Source organism: Aulonocara sp. 'chitande type north' Nkhata Bay, linkage group LG9 (assembly GCF_057382095.1).
Source record: "Aulonocara sp. 'chitande type north' Nkhata Bay isolate Kocher_YH1m ecotype deep benthic linkage group LG9, A_spYH_male_GT1.1, whole genome shotgun sequence".
NCBI lineage: Eukaryota > Metazoa > Chordata > Actinopteri > Cichliformes > Cichlidae > Aulonocara > Aulonocara sp. 'chitande type north' Nkhata Bay.
Window position 1 is genome coordinate 5,505,044 of NC_141352.1, and position 21,345 is coordinate 5,526,388.

Genomic DNA, 21,345 nt, shown 5'->3' on the forward strand with positions numbered 1-21,345 from the left:
TAACAACTGGCGGGGCATCACGTTGCTGTCGGTACCCGGGAAAGTGTTTTGCCTCGCTCTTTTGAATCGGCTACGACACGCAGTGAACGAACGATTGCGAGAAGAGCAGGCTGGGTTTCGGAGTGGCCGGTCATGCGTCGAGCAAATCTTCACCCTCGCATGATCATTGAACAAACATTGGAATACCAAAGGAAGATTTCTATTAATTTCATTGACTTCAAGAAGGCTTTTGACAGCGTCCGCCGGCCGACTCTATGGGCTATCCTACGCCACTATGAAGTCCCTCAGCAGTTTGTAGATGCCTTTCGTTGTCTCTACTCCAACTCCCGTTGCTGCGTCCGGACGGATGACGGCTGCACAGATTTCTTCAAGATCAATACTGGCGTCCGACAAGGATGCGTGCTATCCCCTTTCCTCTTCCTGTTGGTAATTGACTTCATCATGCGACGATCAGTTGACCAAGCTGGCATCGGTGTGCCCTGGCACGAAGCGCGTAATCTCACTGACTTGGACTTCGCAGATGACATCTCCCTGCTGGGCTCGACTCAGGAAGACCTCCAAAGGTTGACCGCGGCCCTGCAGAGGGAGGCGACGAAAGTTGGATTAAGAATCAGCGCCAAAAAAACCAAGGTACTCCGAGTTGGCTATGCACGTGCCCGCATTCCTGTCATGATCAACCAACAACGTGCTGAAGAGGTGGAGAATTTTACATATCTTGGCAGCATCATCTCGAATGACGGGGTCTCTGATCGGGATGTCGACGCCAGAGTAGGGAAGGCAGTTGGTGTACTGCGAAGACTCCAACCTATTTGGAACTCGACCTCCCTGAATGTAAGGGTCGAGATCAGACTACTGAACTCTATCGTCTTCCCTACTGCACTTTACGCTAGTGAAACCTGGCGCTCAACAAGTGCAATTATTCAACACCTGAACGTGCTTCAACAACGTGGCCTGCGGCGAATCCTGAGAATTTCCTACCGGGACCGAATAACAAATGAGGAGGTCCTACGAAGAGCAGGCACCCGCCCATTAGCCGATGTTGTTGCAGAAAGGCGCTTCCGCTTTGCGGGCCATATTTTACGCCTACCGCCTCATCGCCCAGCTAAGATTGCCATGACATGGCGTCCACGCACTGGCAAGTGAAAGCAAGGCCGACCAAAGACCACATGGCGTCGAACATTCATGGACGATCTGAGAACTGTCGACGAAGCTGAAGCAGTCGCTGCTGACCGACATCGATGGAGATCACTAGCTGCCCGATGCGCCGCCCGGCGTAGGAGGAACTAAGTCTAAGTAGTAAAGACCTCTGGCCACTGACAATGATGCTTTGGTGAATCTGTGTTAGACTGTAATACTGTATCGTTTATACTGGTTGAACTCTAGCCACCTTAATATTGGCTTGGACAGCAGGTCCTCTAAAGGCCTAATGAATGTTGCTGTTACACTCGAATGTTTTAAATGGTGAAGAATTTGAAGGAACTAGACTTTTAGCAAGCCCATCATATCTAGTTCTGGTTTGGTGATCGATGCTGCCTCTCGATTTTCTACAAGTGCTGTGATGCTACAAAATGCTTCCAGATGAGATGTGTGAGATTATCACTATGGTAACATCTCTGACACCATGGTTACATGGCATGTGATTATTTTTTTTTATGCTGCTGACTTACCCGGCTTAGATAACTCAGCTATATCCTACCCCTGCTGCTGTTGCGCACACACACACACACACACACACACACACACACACACACACACACACACACACACACACACACACACACACACACACACACACTAACAGAGAGAGAGAGATTAATCAGAGAAAAAAGTCCTCTGGCCTCTAAGCTAATGACCTCTGGCTTGTGATCATAGCTCCAGCTTGGACATTTCATAACACTGACATCCCCCTCAGCATTGTGGAGTATGAGGACCTCTCTTCAGTGCACCTTGAAGCAACTGTTGTTGTGAATTGTTGCTTTAAAAATAAACCGGCATGAAGTGAGCTGCATTGAATGTGATCATCACCTTTACTTGTTTTTTTCTCACAGTCAGTATAAAACACAGACTTTGCTTCCAGGTCACAAAAATAAACCCAATGCGTTCTTTGGTTTTGAGGTTTTCACCTTGTTGTAAACACTCAGTTTTCTCCATCTCCATTTCATGAAGCTGTGCCTTGATTGTAGACCTCCTTGAGATTGTTCTGGACTTGGTTAGATGTTGTGAAGGAAATCTTAACCAAGAAAAGATTTTTGCAGTCATCCACGTTAGCCTCCTTTCATGGTCTTCAAGGCACCAGATTATGGATTCTCCACAGTTTTTGCTGTCGCTCTGATTTGAGATTTTCAGCCGATGATGATGATAAGAAGGCCTATGGCCAGCCTAAAAAGGCCCATACCTGTACCATAAGTCTATCTTGCATCATAGGCTGCAATTCAGTGACTAAATTTAGTAATCACATTTGACCAGCTCTACAGCATATCTTGTACACTTGATTGAAGAGGAGAACAGAGCTGTTGACTGATAACCACTTGATGGTGGCAGGGCAAGAGGATGCCAGTGTATGTATATACTAATATTACAATGTTGGGCCTATACTAAATTATTTTGTGATAGAGGTTTCTACTTGAAAGGTCTAAAGCGATAAAAAACAAATGAGGAGTAAAACGCTGTTTTAAGTCAGTTTAAGTCATGCAGTAAGAAATTAAAAGAGATGAATGCATGTAGTTCTGAGAATCTTTAAGCTCACAGCAACTGGGTTAGTAACCTCGATGACTAGGTTGAGCCCACAAACCACGGTGGTAATTTGAACCTAGTGTTTGCTCTGATTTCAGTGATACATTATGTATCATTATATACTGTATGGTCTGCTTATTATTCACATTAAATTATTTGATGTTATTGGTGTATCCTCTATTTTCATACATTGTTCTCTACATTCATCTCTGTTGCTTTCCAGATAAACAGAGAGAAGACTTCATCTTTAATTACACACATTGACCAGCAGGTGGAGACAGCTTGCCATCAGTACATATTCAAGTTTTAATATGAGCATCATTAATAAACACATTTGTTCTGATGTACAGAAACAACAGCAGTAAATAAAGACCGGAGCAGGAGAAGATGTAACTAATCTGCCAGGACAAACCAAATTCAGAAAGATAAAAAAAAAACAGACTGAACAATTGTTCGATAAAGGACAATGTTACTGTGATGTCATGCCAACAGCTGCTGTATGCACAAAGGAAGTGGTTCATGATAAAGGGAAGTTTGGATCCACTTGTGGGAGAGATTGTCACAAATGTGATGAGGCTGGTGCCAGTGTTTTTGTGACAGCAAAAAACACGAGCTTGTGTCGACCGGTGGGGAGGCATTAATGAGAGAGGTGGTGAGACACTTGAAACAGGTTCTGAGACAGGTTGTCAGGGTTTAATTAGCCAATCACAGTGGGGATTAACTCTGTAAACATCCAACAGAACACAGTCAGGATGAAGACGACGCTCACCTGAGAGACAGGCAGAGAGACAGCTTTAATATTTAACATCCAGTCCGTCAGGTGTTTATCATGATGTTATAATGTGACTCACAGATGTTTCCTCCAACTTCATACAGATGTTGAACTGGACTGATCAGAGAAAAACAAAGACAGAAGGAGAAAGACAGGGATGGTAAATAAAAGTCAGATTTTCCTTCAGTGTGGGAACAGGTGGGGACCATAGGTATGGATCCTCACAGAAGTCGGATAAATGTGCATCTATGTGTGAGAGAGAGATTTTGTCACCTGTTCTCACACTCGAAGCGGGACGTTATGTCCTTGGCTGTTGTCTGTTCCTCAAGTTGTATCACCATGGAAATCTTGGTGTGTAGAGGAGCATGAACTCTGATCACACCTTCACACAGCTCTGTGATCTGGAGAGACACAAACAGACAGCACGCTGAACCCGGACTCTGCCCCGCATGCCTGTGGTCTTTGACTAACCTTGTTTTTGCCTTAGTTGATTCTGGACTCCATCTCCTTTGGTCCTGACCTGTATCAAACCTGATTTCTCTCTCTTCTTATCTGTTCTCTGTCTCACCTTGTTTTGGTGCCCATCTCATGCAGTTCTTGGTCTTTCCAGGTCCTAGTCTCTGTCTTCCTTGGCCCTGGTCTCTGTCTCACCTGATCTCTTTCATTCTTGTCATTCTTCTTCCTCAAAAGTCTACTGGTCCAGCTCAGGCCAAGCTGTTTCTGAATGGACACCTGGTTCATCTGTCTCACCTGAGACAGTAGAAACTTGGGGACCTATCAAAGAGAACGAGAAGTCATCGGGGGTTAGGGGCACCGAGACTGTGCAGGTGTGTCCTGAAACCTACGGTCCAAATCAAGTCCTGGTGAATGATCATCAACCGGATCAGCTGAGCTCCACCCACTGCCTCCTCCATCTCATCTCGTTTAGCAATTGAGCGCTTGTTTCCATGGTGACGACGGAACAGGTTGGGTGCCATCACCATGGACACATTCCACAGAGACATACGGTTCTGATCCTGATGAGAGACCACCATACGGAGGAAGACCAGCAGAGCCTGGAACCACAAAAAACAGGTTTTCTTGCAACCATGTGCGATTTCTAAAAAAAAAAAAAGTCTGTCATGGTCCTGGGTTGGTGACCCAGTGTTTTAGGTTTTGTACTTTTCTTTTTGATTTCATCAGGGTTCATGACTATTAGGGTTTGGTTTCTGTTTTTTATTTCTAGATCTCTAGTTCTTCTGGGTTTGTGATTTCTAGGTCTTCATGTTTATTCTCTTGTTCCCCAGTCAGTCATGTCTCCTGTCTAGGCCCTGTCCTTATGTTCCCTCTGTACTGTGTCAGTATTATTGGGATGTTAAGCTCGTGTCTCTGAGTCCGTGTCTGTGTGTGCGTGGTGCATTTCCTGTTTTATTTTGATAGTCTGTCTCCTACCCCAGTGTATCTAGTTTTGCCTTCCTTCATCGCATCATGTCTGATTTGTCCCAGCTGTGTTTCTTCCTGTTTCCTAATCCTCTCGTGATCCTACCTGTGTATTTTAGTCCTCAGCCTACCCTTGCTTGTTGTTGGATGGTTAACTTAACCTACTCTCTCTTTGTACTGTGTTTTCTCCCGTCATGTTTCAAGCCGTGTTTCCTAGTATCTAGTTTTCAGTGTCAGTTTAGTTTAGGTTTACGTTAGGGGTTTTGTTTTGTTTTGTGAAGTTCTCTTCTTTGATGAGTTGTTTTTCTGTGAGTACTGCACATTGGTCCAGAATGCAATGATTTACAAATCTCATAAATCCATAATGTATTCATAATAGAAAACCATAACAATCGCTTTAGCTCTGCAGTGATTCACTAGAAAATTGGCAACGTCCCTCAGCATCCATTGACGCTGCACAGTTGACTATGGAATATTTAGTAGCAGTATTAATTTTGTTGACTAATTTTTATTATATTTTTCATCAAACTTTTTTTCTAGCAAAAACAAGACAATAACTGAATAAAAATGAATGAAAGGCATCGAAACGTTCGTCCACGAATAAAAACGAGATGAAAATGTTTCTTCTGAGACAAGGCAGGAAGTGAGCCAGAAGTAATAATCTTGTGCAGTAAGGTTAGACATGCACAATTGATCTGCCGCTGACAAACAGGGATAGAGACAGGGGTTCAGCTAACACCTATGCACCCTGTTTCTCATGAAAATATGACAAAATGTCAATGTTTTGGAGGAAGAGAATTGTGGACATATGGAGACATGTAGAGCAACTCTCACTTGTACCAACACAATGACACCTTAAAATCTGGTGACCTAAATCAACTTCAGATTTAGTCTACCATAATCTAAAGATATATACTCAACTAAAGCAAGACAAAAACAAAAATTAGGTGGCTAAATCTGGACTAAAACTAAATTATATTTTAGTGAAAAGACTAGGGATATACCTAATCTAAATCTGCTGTTTTTTATGTAAATTTTATGACTGGGCTTGTGGGCACAGGTGGCATCTGATCATGGTACCATGCTAGAATTCACTGACCTCTTGAGAGCCTTTTTCTTCAACAAGTGTTTGTAGAAGCAGTCTGCATGCATAGGTGCTTGACTTTATTCACCTATGACCAAGGAAGTGATTGGAACACCTGAACTCAATGATTCGATGAGTGAGTGAATACTTTTGGCAATATAGTGTGTGTCTGTGTTTGTGTGTGTAGGTTTGGATAGCGTGGGGGACCTCTCGCATCTGCGGGCGGTCTATCTGTCAAGCTCAGGTCTTCTACATGAGGCCTGGGAGCTTGAGGGCCCTGTGCATTTTCTTAGCTGTTCGTAGGACTGCACTCATCTGGACAGAGATCTCCAATGTTGTTCCTGGGATCTGCTGGAGTCACTCACCTAGCTGATCGTCTGTCTGTCTGTCGATAAATGAAGGTTAAGTGAAGACTTAAATGAGTTTACAAGAGTATATTTTAATGATATTAAATTTTCTGTAAAACTAAAAGATTCCCTATAACGTGCTGTCCCATGCTCTTTTAGGCTGTGACATATGTATACTGTGTGTTTACTGCCCTCTTTCTGCTTCTCACTGTTTGCCCAATTCTCTCTCATTTGTGTGTGTAGACAATGTCTGGGTGAAGCTTTACTCTCAGAATTTCTCTGTTGGCTTCTGGAAGAAGCAACGTCAGCAGCTGCAGGGCCTGAACCTGATGGAGCTCAGAGGGGATACCTGCAGGGACACACAGAAACACTTCATGTAATGCAAACACATTTAAATGATGAAAATGTGTGTTTGTATGTGTGCACACATACTCAGTACAGAGCGGTAGGTGGACAGGTGTGTGTGTGTCAGCAGAGGGGTTGGCAGCTCTCTGATGAAAAGCTTCAACAGACTGGAAGCGTCCACCTGTCTCAGCGCAGACCAGTCAAATCCCTCATAGCACCTGTCTAATTCTCTACGAAGGCACTGCAAGCAAACAGAGAGGTGGACAGAGAGACAGCAGGGAGAAAGATACAGACAGAGAATCAGACAAAAACAGGTAGGTATTACACACAGAGAGACATAGATACACACAGGCAGACATACTCAGTTTTCCAGAATGCAAAAAGTCATTTTAAAGTGTGTCAGGGTGTGTGTCCATCTTTTGTGAGGACCAATGTTGAGTTTAGACAATCTCAAAATCTAGAAACAAACACCACTTAGCTGCTGTCTTGACCTTAGTACTATGCTATGTTAAAGCATCATCTAAAGAGAAAAACAACTTGATGTAGAAAATAACCATTCGTTTGTTACCTAAAAACTAGGACTAGTGTTGGGTTGGCTTTCGGGTTAGAGCTAGGTTAAGGTTCATGGTTGAGGATCTGGGAATGTTGACCTTGCTTTGCCCATGATGATGCACCTCCAGTCATCCAATATCCTAACTATGCATTGCTGAAGGCAGGGAACCTATGCACTGTTCAAATGTTGATTGGTTGACAAATGTGACGGAACAGGGAAGGGAGTGACAGGCAGTTCACTGCGAATGAAAGAGATGTGGAAAGATAACCAAAGATAAAAATTACAGACTGGCTGCAGTGGTAATCTTTCACACTCGGTTTCACTTCAGCTTGTTGTGTGTTATAACTTTGCTCTTCAAATGGATAATGGATAGTAGCCCACAGACTGGTTGTACCACATGTTTTTGACACTCCCTTCAACCAACAACAGATGCTTTTTGCAGGTAGACTTTCAGTGCATGACGTGCCTCATGAATGGTATAGTGTGCCAAAGTTGAACGTTTCTGCAGGTCACGCACCTCCCCATTTTTGTTACATGGTGTGTTGTGTCGCTGCACCACAGCTGGCTCGCCAGCTTTTACCACAGTTTTTAATAATATAATAGTACAGTACTTCTGATTTCCACTTCTCCTCCTACTCCACTGCTGATGTGGCACTATTGTTGAGTGGCAACAGCTATTCTGTATGGAAACAAACAGCAGTGTGTGTGTGTGTGTGTGTGTGTGTGTGTGTGTGTGTGTGTGTGTGTGTGCGTGCGTGCGTGCGTGCGTGCGTGCGTGCGTGCGTGCGTTACCTTGACTCTAGCAGCTGATGCTGGTACTCTGAGAATCCCCTCAGTCAACAGGCCTGTTTGCTCTAAGATACACAACAACTGCATGCATACACACACATAAAGGAAGGTGTGACTGGTTACTGTTGTTTGTTTATTTTCACTAAATTTCTAAACAAGATGTAAACAAAGGTAAACTAACTTTGCTAGCTGTTAGTTAAACAACTACTTTAGGTCACCAAGATCATATGCTAATGGGCTCATACTTATACAGCACTTATCTACTCTGAGCACTGTTTACTATAAGCATTAAACATTTTACATCATGCACGTAAATAATAATGGATTGGATTTATATAGCGCTTTTCAAGGCACCCAAAGCGCTTTACAATGCCACTATTCATTCACTCTCACATTCATACACTGGTGGAGGCAGCTACGGTTGTAGCCACAGCTGCCCTGGGGCAGACTGACAGAAGCGAGGCTGCCATATCGCGCCATCGGCCCCTCTGGCCAGCACCAGTAGGCAAGTAGGGTAAAGTGTCTTGCCCAAGGACACAACGACCAGGACAGAGAGCCCAGGGATCGAACCGGCGACCTTCCGGTTACAGATACGCTTCCCAACCCCCTGAGCCACGGTCGCCCGTAAAGAGATGCTTCAGCTTGGGGTTCAATATTTGCTTACTTGAAGAATCGAACTACTGACCAAACAGTAACCCACTTTTGCTCATGAACTTCCCAAAGACACATAAGATTATGATTGTGCCTTAAACTATAGTATCATAAGTTTTAGAGTAATGAAGCCAGCAATCTATCCCCTGTCTGAAACTTGATTAGACATAGAGAAGGACACGTTCTTCACCTTCTGGAACACGACAGGAACTTTGACCCCAGGAAACTTCTTCCTGTCTTTCTCCAACAGCGTGTTCAGAGGAACGCCAAACACACCACTGTCTAATGGACAGGAAGACACAAACAATCATACAGTGAGTGTTCTGAGAGACAATTTATACATCCTTTAGTACAGGGTTTTACTAATGGGGCTTTTTCAGCAGCAAAATAGTTTCAGGTCTGCCCTTATCGCTTATCCCATCCAGTCCCAAGTTAACTGTGTTAGAGCCAACGGCAGTTTGGCTCTTTCGGTCCCATGGTGGGCAAACCACACCCACGGTGAGCAATCCCACTGTGGGTTGCCCATTGAAAACCATGACAATCAGGGGACCTCTTGGGATCAAACTACTGTGGGGCCTTAATGGGCTAACCCAAAAGAGGACCAGTATGGGTTTTCCTATGGTAAACCCACAATGGGCTGCCCGCGTTTTTTGGGGCCCAAAAGGCTAAACTGCTATGGGCTAGCCCAACATGGGTTTACTGTGAACACTTACTCATAAGGTAGCTGCAAAGGGCAAAACTGTTGTGGGTTCTGGATGATTATCAAAATTATTATGCATAAACAGTTAAACCGTTGTAATGCGACACAGTGCTATGAAAGTGTTTGAGTCTTCTGGATTTCTTCTGTGTTTTTGCATATAGTCACATTTGCAGGTTTCAGCTCAAACTAATTTTAATCCAAACCTACCTGGTCCTGTTTAAAAACATAATAACAACATAGTGAACCTTCCTGGGAGTGAGTGGCCTACCAGAATTAGTCCAAGTGCAATCAATCACTCATCCAGAAGGTCACAAAAAACAAAACAGAACAAGATCTACAGAAACGCAGGCCTCACTTGCCTCAGTTAAGATGCGCGTTCATGATTCACCAATAAGAAAGATCAGGTAGAACGCATCTATGGAAAAGTTCTAAGATGAAAATAACTGCTGACCAAAAACAATACAAAGGCTTGTCTCAAATTTGCCACATCTTGATGATCTCCAAAAAATTTGAGAAAATATCTGAGAAAAGTTAAAGTCTTTGTGTTTGTGTAACATAGCATTTCACAAAGAGAACATCATACCAAGAATAAAAAACAGAATAAACATTTCATCCACAGAGGCGAAAAAAATCATGAGCAGTTATGACAAATTTTGGATTGCAGTTCTTGCTGCCAAGAATTGCAGAACCAGTCAATCTTATATATACTTGAGTTATCTTTGTCTAATAATGAAAACTGTTTGATGATCTGAAACAAATGTGTGACAAACAGGAAAAAAAATACTAAATGAGGAAGGAGGTGATACTAGTAGTTGAAACGGGGCAGTGGTCGAACGAAAACGATATAGCTGGACAATCTTGAATTTACTTCCTAATGTTGAAGCACGACATGATCTCCCATCTTGTGGTGCTCTGGGGTATTAAAATGCATACCTTATTGGTTTAGTGGTAGTGCCGGGTGGAAGGCAAAGTACTGATCTTTATAAAGGTGTTAAGGACATCTCACATTAAGAAGTCTTTGTGTTTATCAGAAATTGGTCTTTGGTTTTGTTGGTTTATTCTGAGTTTTCCTGTTTTTGAGATTTTTTTTAAAAGTTTGTCTTCATTGTTAATTTTACATTTTTAATTACTATAGTAGAGATTATCTTAATCTCCGTAATATCTGCTTGTTTGTTTCTCTTTAGTCATTTCCTGCTACCTTGCTTCCTGTTTTACTTTGAAAGTCATTTAACTCATGTCTTCTGTTTAGGTTTACCTCCTTTTGTATCAGTGCAGTTTATTCATTTCAGCTGTTTCTTGTTTTCCAGATGTGTCCATCCAACCTGATTCAATACTGGAATAAGCAGTTTTTAAGGTTTTGTGTTCCAAGTATTAATTAATGTTTAAATAACTTAATAATTACAGAACACTGTTATAAATATTTTTTATGATCCAGCAGTGAGGACAGTGTTTTTAATCGTTCTCCATTAAACCGTTCTGCTGGAGGTTTCTTTCTGTTAAAACAGAGTTTTTCCTTCCCGCTATCACTAAAATGCTTGCTCATACCAGGTCATGTGATTGTTGGGCTTTTCTCTGTATGTATTATTGTACGGTCTACCTTAGAAAATAAAGTGCCTTGACTGTTCTTGTAATTTGGCACTGTATAAATAAAACTGAATTGAATTGAAACTGAAACAGTGTTTCCTGAAAAGCCTCTCTTGTTTAGTGGGAAATAGATTTCATCAAAGTAGATGTCTTTTTGAAAGTGCTGTAATTAGGTTTAAGAATACAGTTCACCCACTTTTATCATCTTCAATAGCCTGTACCAAAAGAGAGCAGAGCAGGTACCTGAAGGCTACTCAAACAGAGGTCGATTATCTTGTTAATTGTTTTAACTTTCACTATGCACAACTCTGGATACTGTAGCTCCTGTGAAAAAGAGAGCCTCAAATCAGAAGTACTTGACTCCCTGGTATAATTCTCAAACACGTACCCTAAAGTAGATACCTCTTAAGCTGGAGAGGAAATGGCGTGTCACAAATTTAGAAGATCAGATTTAGAAGATCATCATTTAGCCTGGAGAAATAGTTTGTTGCTTTATAAAAAAAGCCCTCTGTAAAGCTAGAAGATCTTACTATTCATCACTGATTGAAGAAAATAAGAACAACCCCAGGTTTCTCTTCAGCACTGTAGCCAGGCTGACAAACAGTCAGAGCTCGGTTGAGCCAACCATCCCTTTAACGTTAACTAGTAATGACTTCATGAACTTCTTCACAAATAACATTTTAACCATTAGAGAAAAAATTACTCATGATCATCTCACAGATGTAACAACATGTACCGCTGCTTTCAGTACCATTTAGTCTTTTTCTCCTATTGATCTTTCTGAGTTAATTTCAGTAATGTCTTCCTCCAAACTATCTCTAATAATCGCTATGTGGCATCCCTTGACCCATCTAATTATAGGCCAATCTCCAACGTTCCTTTTATCTCGTAAATTCTTGAAAGAGTAGTTGTCAAACAGCTAACTGATCATCTGCAGAGGAAGATTCTTTATTTGTCATGTGCATGGTTATACAGATATAACACGCAGTGAAATGTGACCTGACACGCTCTTCGACTCTGCAAAAAGGAGAGACACAACTTTATGGCTTATTTGAAGAGTTTCAGTTTATAAGGTTAGACCCAGTTCCAGCCTTTGAGTGCTTGACTGTCTTTCAACAGTTTGAGCCAGTGTCTTATTCTGCTTTAAAAGACATAATTGATCATCTCAAAATCTCTGGTTCCCCGCACGATATTCGTCCTTCTCGTTTCTTTAAGGAATCTTTACATATTATTGGTCCTTGTATCTTACTTCTGCTGAATGCATCATTGTCATCAGGTTGTGTACCGTCTGTCTTTAAGCATGCTGTTGTGCAACCTATTATGAAAAAGAAAAATCTTGACCCTAATGCTCTCACTAACTACAGGCGGATCTCCAAACTCCCTTTTATTTCCAAAATATTGGAAACGGTAGTTCTAAACAACTTCAGGCCTTTTTAGATGCAAATGGTATTAATGAAAAGTTTCAGTCTGGTTTGAAACGTCGCCACAGCACAGAGACAGCCTTACTTAGAGTTTTTAATGATCTTCTTTTAACGGTTGACTCTGGCTATTCCGTGGTTTTAGTTTTACTTGACTTGACTGCTGCTTTTGACATGGTTAACCACAACATTCTTCTATCAAGACTGGAACATGTTGTTGGTCTCAAAGGTATACGGTTTAAATCCTACCTCTCAGAGAGGTCGTTCTCTGTTGCTATAGGGCAACACTCCTCGGCTTCTGCCCCTATTTATTGTGGTGTGCCTCAAGGGTCCGTGCTCGGTCCTGCTCTTTGTACATGTTGCCGTTGGGATTAATTTCTTAAAAATATAACATCTCCTTTCATTGTTATGCCGATGATATCCAGATTTATTCACCTTTGAAATCAGATGTGTCTGCTTCTTTGCAACCTCTGTTCAACTGTTTGCATGAAGTTAAAATTTGGTTATCACATAATTTTCATACACTGAACGAGAATAAGACCGAAATCGTAGTTTTTGATGGTCACACTCTGCCCTTGGCCCTCTTGCTAGCCATCTCTCGCTCACTGTAAGGAACCTTGGAGTGTTCCTGGATGGCTCTTTTAAACTTGAGAAACGGGTCTCTACAAAAACAGCTTTTACCAGTTGCGTCAGATATTCAAAGCAAAGCCGTTCCTTCCTTTAAAGGACCTTGAAACGCTTATCCACACATTTATCACATCCAGATTGGACGACTGTAACTGCCTCTACTCGGGCCTCCAACACTCTTCTCTTTAACAGCTTCAGTTAGTTCAGAATGCAGCTGCGCATCTTTTACCAGGTACGAGAATCTGTGAACACATAACTCCAATTTTAGCCAAATTACATTGGCTCCCAGTTAAATGTCGTATCGATTTTAAAATTCTTTTGTTCACTTTTAAAATATCGGAATAATTTAGCGCCCAGCTATCTTTCTGAACTACTTCACAGGCTCCTAGCACAACCTAGGTCTCGACTGAAGTCCAGAGGTGACCGGGCCGTTGCAACCGTGGCACCTAGACTCTGGAATAACCTCCCTGTTCATATTCGTACAGCCGAGTCTATCCAGTCTTTTAAATCACATCTTTTTACTTTGGCTTTTGATTCTAACTAGTTGGTTGTTCTTGCTTGTTGTGTTGTCACGTATTGTTTGTTGTCCTGTTTTATTGTTTTGTCTTAATTGTCTCATGCTTTTACTGACTGTGAAGCATTATGGTGAACATTGTTGTTTTTAATATGTGCTATATAAATAAATTTTGATTTGACTTGATGAGGTTGTCCCACTCACAACTGCATATCTGTGTAAATCAGGATTTTCCATTGTGGCCACAACCAAGACCAAAGCCTGAACCAGACTCAGAGCAACACTGGAAGCTGCTCTGAGAGTGAGCCTTTCCCCCATTCCACCCAGACCCGTGTCTCATTAACAGCTGAACATAAAAGGGGAGTTGCCTATTGTGACTGTTTGTTGAAGAATAACTTCTGGTTCTGCCAATGAAAAAACCTTTCAGATTCACTCACAGATTATAAGGCTATATTTTCATTTGCCCTTTATTTAAATTTTATAACAGTTTATTTATTTATTCATTTAATTAGAAAATTATTTTGAATGTATTTGTTTTATGAGCACATTATTCTATTTTTTCTTTTTTCTTGTCTCTTTTAGTAAAATTGAATTATTAATTATTTTGTGTTTTTAATCCTGACTTGAGCCTTTTAACTTTGCAGTTTGATTTGTTCCATGAATTGCTGGCATTTTGTTTTATGTACAGGTTCTTTGGGATTATTAGATTGCATCATGTCATCATCATGTTTATTTGACGAGGTTTTAGCCATTAAAATGATGTAGATTTGATTTAGTTATTAAATATATATAAAACCAAAAGCAACATCAATTTATTCAATACAGTGTCGGGCCCCGGGCAACTTTGTAGTGAAAACATTAGACCCAGAGGTAGGGATGCAACGATACCAATTTTTTCAAACCGATACGATACCGATACTTGGATCTGAGTACTTGCCGATACAGAGTACAAAAACCGATACTTCTACCACACACACACACACACACACACAAATGCAATGAATCGGAAGACAGATTTTATTTTATTCTCTGCCGATAAAAAATAAAATCTTAATAAAAATGACCACAAAAAAATTTCAAGTGAAAAATAAGCACTTCTGCTAAATTATTGCAGAGTCTCCACATTGTAATTTAGCAAAATATCACTGAACTATTGGCACTGTCTCGAGCTTTCGGAATAATAAATAAACACTTCTGTTTGGAATATAATAAATACAAATTAGGTTTGAGAATAAAATAAACTTTTAAATTGTTGCAGAGTGTTCATAATGTAAACAAACAAACAAAATAACGAAAGTATTTGGCATTGACGAACGAACTCCCCATCTGCCCGTGGATCATCAGTCCACTGTGCCGTTAAACCAAAGACTGACATCGCGCACACACTGCTCGTCTTTACCTCTTTAGAAAGTTTTGTCACCATTATCTCCCTGATGTGTGGGCGGCTGGGAATTTCATATCGCAGCTCGAGTATGCTGAGAAGAATCCTATGTTTTCCATGACTGGCATTGGCTGGTCATCCAGAGCGATAAAACGAGTCAGAGCCTCTGTTATTTTAACTGCCCGTGGATTTTCTCTTGACATTTTTCATCGCTTTTCCAAAACCTGAGTTAAAGTTGGCTGTTCCGGTCCACACTGCTGACATTTTGTTTAGCCTAGCTACAGCAGCCTCCAGTTTCTCTTTTTTTATCTGGAGCTGCCAGTCTGACTCGTCTAACCCTGTGCCTGTTTAGCGCGGGATGTTCCCCTAGTGGCCAATCTAAAAAACTACAACAAAAATGACAAGCCACCCTCTGATTAATGAAATAAGTTAGTATCGGTTCATGGTATCGGTTAACTTTTACGAGTATGAGTACACACACATTTTACAGTATCGGCCCCGATACCCGATATCGGTATCGGTGCATCCCTACCCAGAGGTAAAACAGGTTAAGGACCGCTGATTTTCTACACACATCTTTGCGTGGGAGTTACATTAAATCTTGCAGAGCGGTATAATTCTGTACTGCTTCATGTAAGTGGGAAGATGATTTTTGTTGTTAAACATTTCAGGGTACATTTATTGTACAATTTAATATGAAAAAGTTGCTTAAAAATGTAAATTATGTTTGGATAAGTGGAGTAGGATGTTGTAGCCAATTTAGAGAAATGTAGATGACCCAGATTTGTTTTTTACGTGTGGACAGAAGATAAGATGGTAAGAGTCATTCATGTTATTCTAGTACATTCATAAGATACTTTCACCTAGAGTGCTTTCTCTAACTCTAAATTCTGGAGTATTTGTAGTTATGATAGTGTAATTTCAGATTTATATTGGTTAGTTTATGAGGGTGGCAAGTTCTAGAAACTCCCAGATGGCAATTTCAGTACATAAAGTTGGACGATCAGTAATTTATAGATTACATGAAAATTAACACGACATTTCTTTTACATTTATACTACAGGAACAGCAATACTGCTTCAAGCAGCAAGCATTAAGATGTAAGCTCTAAATCTTAAAAAAGGGAGAGAAAAGTTTAAGTTTGGTAAATTCACTTCTTCAAGAAAACCCTATGACAATACACTACCAGTCAAAAGTTTGGACATGCCTTCTCATTCAATGTTTTATCTATTTTTACTACTTTCTACATTGTAGATATATATGAAGAAAGATATATGGGGTTATACAGCAAAGAAAAAATGATAAATAACTCTAAATATATCTTATATTATAGATTCCTCAAAGTAGAAGAAACCACTACTAAGGAAAAGCAACAAGCAGAAGAGATTTGTTTGGGCAATCCGATCCGGTTAGTTGGACAATCATTTATCTTTTAACAGGACAATGACCACAAACACACCTCCAGGCTGTGTAAGGGCTATTTGACCAAGACAGAGAGCAACAGAGTGCTGTGCCAGATGGCCGGGCCTCCACAGTCAGCATCTCTGGGAACTCCTTCAAGACTGTTGGAAACCATTTCAGGTGATGACCTCATGAATCTCATCGAGACAATGCCAAGGATGTGCAAAGCAGTAATCAAAGCAAACGGTGGCTATTTTGAAGAATCGAAAATATAAAACACGTTTTGAGTCATTTCACACTTTTTTGTTTACTACATAATTCCGTATGTGTTCATTCATAGTTTTGATGCCTTCAGTGAGAATTTAAAATGTAAATAGTCATGAAACTAAAGAAAAACCATTAAATGAGGAAGTCTGTCCAAACTTTCCACTGATAGTGTATACATCACAAAGAATTATGACTGTTGCTGTCATTTAAATAAAAAATAAAACACAAATATTTTAATTTTATTTATATAGGGCCAAACAACAACATCTGTTGCCTCAAGGAACTTTATATTGTTAGATAAAGATCCTACAATAATACAGAGAACACACGGAAAACCCAGTCAGTGGACCCCTCTGAGCAACTACTTTGGTGGCAGTGGGAAGGAAAAACCCCATTTTAACAGGAAGAAACCTCCAGCAGAACCAGGCTCACGGAGGACGGTCATCTGCTGTGACTGGTTGGGGGTAAGGGGACTTTATGACCCTTTTCTGTGGGCAAAATACATACATACACCTTACGTGAAAAAAATAAAAATAGTAGTAAACTTATCTATTTTTATGCTTGTGGAGTAGATGCACTCCACTTCCACATCGGTTTCATGTCTGCCTCTCTCACTGATTACACTGGAAATGTAATGTTGCTGTATCCACTCTGAAAATTGTCTGCAAACAATAAGGAGCCATGGTGTAAGACAAATGATGACACACCATCTACTGTAAAAATAACAACTATTTGGAAATCCAGGAAAAATGGTTTGAAGAGATGTTCTTTGTTATGTGGATCTGGATCTTGTTTTTTTGGTTAGATACCGTTTTTAGTTCCACATTACTTTTTGTGTTTATGTTAAAAATGCATAATTACATTGGCGAAACTTAAGTTAATCAGTAAAAGTGTTAACATCACTCGCTATAGCTTTCTAATATCCTAATGCTATAAAGTCTTTGCTGTGAAGCTGAATGCAGATCATTATGTAAAAAAGAAACTCACCCCGGTTCCTGCAGCGTGGAGGACGTGTGCGTTTGGTGTGGATCCCCAGAGTCATCAGGAAGGTTGTGAGCTCAATGTGTGAGATGAAACACAGCTGTGTGAGGTCACGTGACGACAGGTCGCCTGCACAGCTAAGACCCTGAGAGGGAGGGATAGATGCAAACTGCACGCGCACACACACACACACACACACACACACACACACACACACACACACACACACACACACACACACACACACACACACACACACACTCTTTTTTGCATCCGTTAGCAGCCTCCTGTGTTGTAAGCAATCAGATTTGACTGGAAGACCTCTCTCAGCATGCAGCAGGTCAAACTCACCTGCAGCTCACTGTTGTTGTCTCTATGGAAACGTAAACAGTCCCAACAAGCCTTGCCCCTTTTGTGCTCAGCCACACCTTCTGAGTATGGAGAGTCCCGCAGCACCCAGTCAGGTTGCATCAATTGACTGACGGGGGACGAGTGTGTGTGAGGAGGGGAAGAGGTATATTTGTGAGAGTCAGTGTGTGTTGGAGAATGTGCGTGTGTCAGAACAGTTGTGTCGATGACATGTGTCGGAGAGCATTTGTTTCCTGGAGAGTTTGCGTGATGCAGAGAGTCTGTGTTTGAGGGGGGTGAGGGGTGCTCTGGTAGTTGATCTTCAACAGCCAACACGGGTAGAGTTGGTCGTACTGTAAAAGACACAAAGCATAAAGCTCTCAGCAGGTACAGAGAAAAAACAAACAAAATCTCTTGCAGAAATAGAATCCTGTTTCCAAAAACACTGGGATGCTCGGATGTCAAAAGCAAATAAAACTAGCAAATTGCAAATCATTAAAAACCTTTTTCAGATCTGTTCAAATCACACAGCTAGAGTTATTTATATAGTGCATTGACACAACAGCCATCTGGAGGATGATGAAGAGATGGTGAGAAGGAAGATTCCTTTTTAACAAGAACAACCAGGCTTAGCGACAGACATCTGCTGTGACCGACCGACCTGGGGCGTGTGAGGAAGAGGAGAGCATTGAAAGACGAGGACAGAACACATGCTATGGGAGAGAAGACAAAAGTTAATGACATGCAAAAGTGAAATGTAAACACAACAGAACACAAAAACAAAATGTTCACTGCATCATAGAAGGTCCCCCTGAAGCCCGTGGCAATAGCAGCATAACTAAGGGATGCTTCAGTCACCTGATCCAATGAAAGTTGAATGAAAGTTTCAACTGCCTGGTGGCAAGCATGGATGTAGAGTCCCACTTACTATGGAACTTCTTTTATACAGGGAGTGCAGAATTATTAGGCAAGTTGTATTTTTGAGGAATAATTTTATTATTGAACAACAACCATGTTCTCAATGAACCCAAAAAACTCATTAATATCAAAGCTGAATGTTTTTGGAAGCAGTTTTTAGTTTGTTTTTAGTTTGAGCTATTTTAGGGGGATATCTGTGTGTGCAGGTGACTATTACTGTGCATAATTATTAGGCAACTTAACAAAAAACAAATATATACCCATTTCAATTATTTATTTTTACCAGTGAAACCAATATAACATCTCCACATTCACAAATATACATTTCTGACATTCAAAAACAAAACAAAAACAAATCAGCGACCAATATTGGCTGCGGTCGTGAGGTCTCAGAATCTGCTATGTGAGCAAAAAGAGTGACAAGACCACAGAATCGACGGCTAATAACATCACGGAGAAGCTCGCAGCTATTAACGGGAGACTGAGAGACCAGTGTCGGAGTGTTAAAAAACAGCTTGAAATTCTCAATTACCATCATAACCCGGCTACCCCTTCGGCGCCAGCTCAAGGCTGGAGCTGAACAACAACTCCCTGATAACGACTGTGTTGAGTCTGTTCCTTCCCATTCCATGCAAGGCCACCTGGGTTGGCTGGAAGACTGTTTACTTAGCCTGGCAGGGCGAAGGACACTGTCTCAGCTGAACTATGGACACGCACACACATACATATACTGATACTGATAAGCACTCACTGACGCATCACCCTCCCTACCCCGGATCCAACGCCACCTCCAATGCTTACCTCCCCCATGATGTGGACATCGGGTCAGTTGGAGGCGCAGTCGAAAGATTGCAGCGGTCCCAGATCAGATGTACACACTGGAACTCTTTCCCATGTTGCTTGTCTGTGTTTAATGTGTTATGGTGTGTTGATACCTGTGCATTCCTGTATTATCCTTTTGTGTTGCACATTTCAATGTTTTTTTTCCTCTCGCTACCTGGCCTGACCTGTCTCCCCAATGTGATGTTTGTATTGTATGTACGGTCGGCAAGGTCTGTCATCTCGGTTGTGGGCAAAAGACCTGCAACTGACAAATAAAGGCTATCTCATCTCTCATCTCAATATAGCCACCTTTCTTTGCAAGGACACTCAAAAGCCTGCTGTGGCGGAGGCGTGGCCCCGGGCGCAGCTGCCGGGGAGGAGTGGAGCAGAAGGCTCAACAGGGCGGCGCTGCGAGGCCGGTAAGAACAGCTGATGGTGTTTATGTACTAATGATGGTCTCCCTCCGCTGTGTTTATAGTGAGACGGGGAGGAGCGGCGAGAGATCAGCTGGGCTCGTGAGCTGTCAGGCTGTGCGACTGAGTCAGCTGTGTAAACAAACAAATAAATGTGGAATTTGGCAGTACATACCTGCGTGTGCGTGTGTTTGTGCCTGGTGTATTCCACACCTGCCATCCATGGATTCTGTCAGTGTTTTGATCTGTTCACCATCAACATTGCGTGCAGCAGCAACCACAGCCTCCCAGACACTGTTCAGAGAGGTGTACTGTTTCCCCTCCTTGTAAATCTCACATTTGATGATGGACCACAGGTTCTCAATGGGGTTCAGATCAGGTGAACAAGGTGGCCATGTCATTAGTTTTTCTTCTTTTATACCCTTTCTTGCCAGCCACGCTGTGGAGTACTTGGACGCGTGTGATGGAGCATTGTCCTGCATGAAAATCATGTTTTTCTTTTTTCTTTTTCTTTTTTTTTTTCTTTCTGCCTGTCCCATTTGGCTCTTTTGCATCAGAATTGTTGTCTAAAGGCAAAGAAAGATGCCCAATGGATTTACTTTACCAAATTGACCATCCCAGCCTTGCCGTAATGGTCCATTTGATTCACCTTTTATTGTTTATTTTATTTTCACTTGCTGAATACGGGACAGACTTGACTGGGGGAAAGAAGGGGAGAAAGAAAGAGGGAAAGAGAAACAGCTGAGAAGAGGGACGGGGGAGAAGGGCAAAAAACATAAACCAACAGAATGAGCAGAAAAAAAAAAAAAAAAATGCATATATCAATCACCTGGATCACCTGCTGAGAAAGAAAAAAGAAAACAAGCAGAAGAGAACAAGAGTAATAGAATAAACAACATCACAATGATATATGGGAATATGACAGTAAATACTAAATATTAAACATTATTGTGCAGCACATAAGATCAACAGAACACAGTGTGCTTTGAGGTAGGAGCCAAAAAGGGTGTAGTTTGTGGGTGTGATCACCCGTGTGTACACCTGTGAGCATGGACGCGCTTGTTTTTTTAAAAGGTTCCTTCATGTAATGATCTGCTAGGGAGTGTGGGGGGGCCACAGCCCCGTCCTCCAGGGCGTGAAGCAGGTGTGGAGGAGATCAAAACTCCAGACATCCAGAGGCCCCCAGAACACAAGAGACCAAGGAAGACCAACAGAGGGGCAGCCGCGCCACTGTCCCGGAAAGAGCTGAGGAGAGTCCCAGATGAGGGCTCACTCAGC

At 41.6% G+C, this 21,345-nt stretch overlaps 1 protein-coding gene across 1 annotated transcript in view; it reads right to left on the reverse strand.

Moving 5' to 3' along the window:
• Window positions 1-3,015: 3,015 nt before the first annotated feature.
• arhgap28 (Rho GTPase activating protein 28) overlaps window positions 3,016-21,345 on the reverse strand; it is a 29,925-nt gene continuing 11,595 nt past the window's right edge. Inside the window, exons 5-15 of the mRNA XM_086305401.1 lie at window positions 17,918-18,267; window positions 17,573-17,735; window positions 8,884-8,975; window positions 8,046-8,123; window positions 6,788-6,941; window positions 6,622-6,704; window positions 4,351-4,560; window positions 4,157-4,279; window positions 3,779-3,906; window positions 3,585-3,622; window positions 3,016-3,502 (exon numbers count right to left, since the gene is read on the reverse strand). Of these exons, the coding sequence (XP_086161527.1) occupies window positions 3,420-3,502; window positions 3,585-3,622; window positions 3,779-3,906; window positions 4,157-4,279; window positions 4,351-4,560; window positions 6,622-6,704; window positions 6,788-6,941; window positions 8,046-8,123; window positions 8,884-8,975; window positions 17,573-17,735; window positions 17,918-18,267 (1,502 nt within the window). The 3' untranslated portion in view covers window positions 3,016-3,419. The remainder of the gene's footprint in view (window positions 3,503-3,584; window positions 3,623-3,778; window positions 3,907-4,156; window positions 4,280-4,350; window positions 4,561-6,621; window positions 6,705-6,787; window positions 6,942-8,045; window positions 8,124-8,883; window positions 8,976-17,572; window positions 17,736-17,917; window positions 18,268-21,345) is intronic.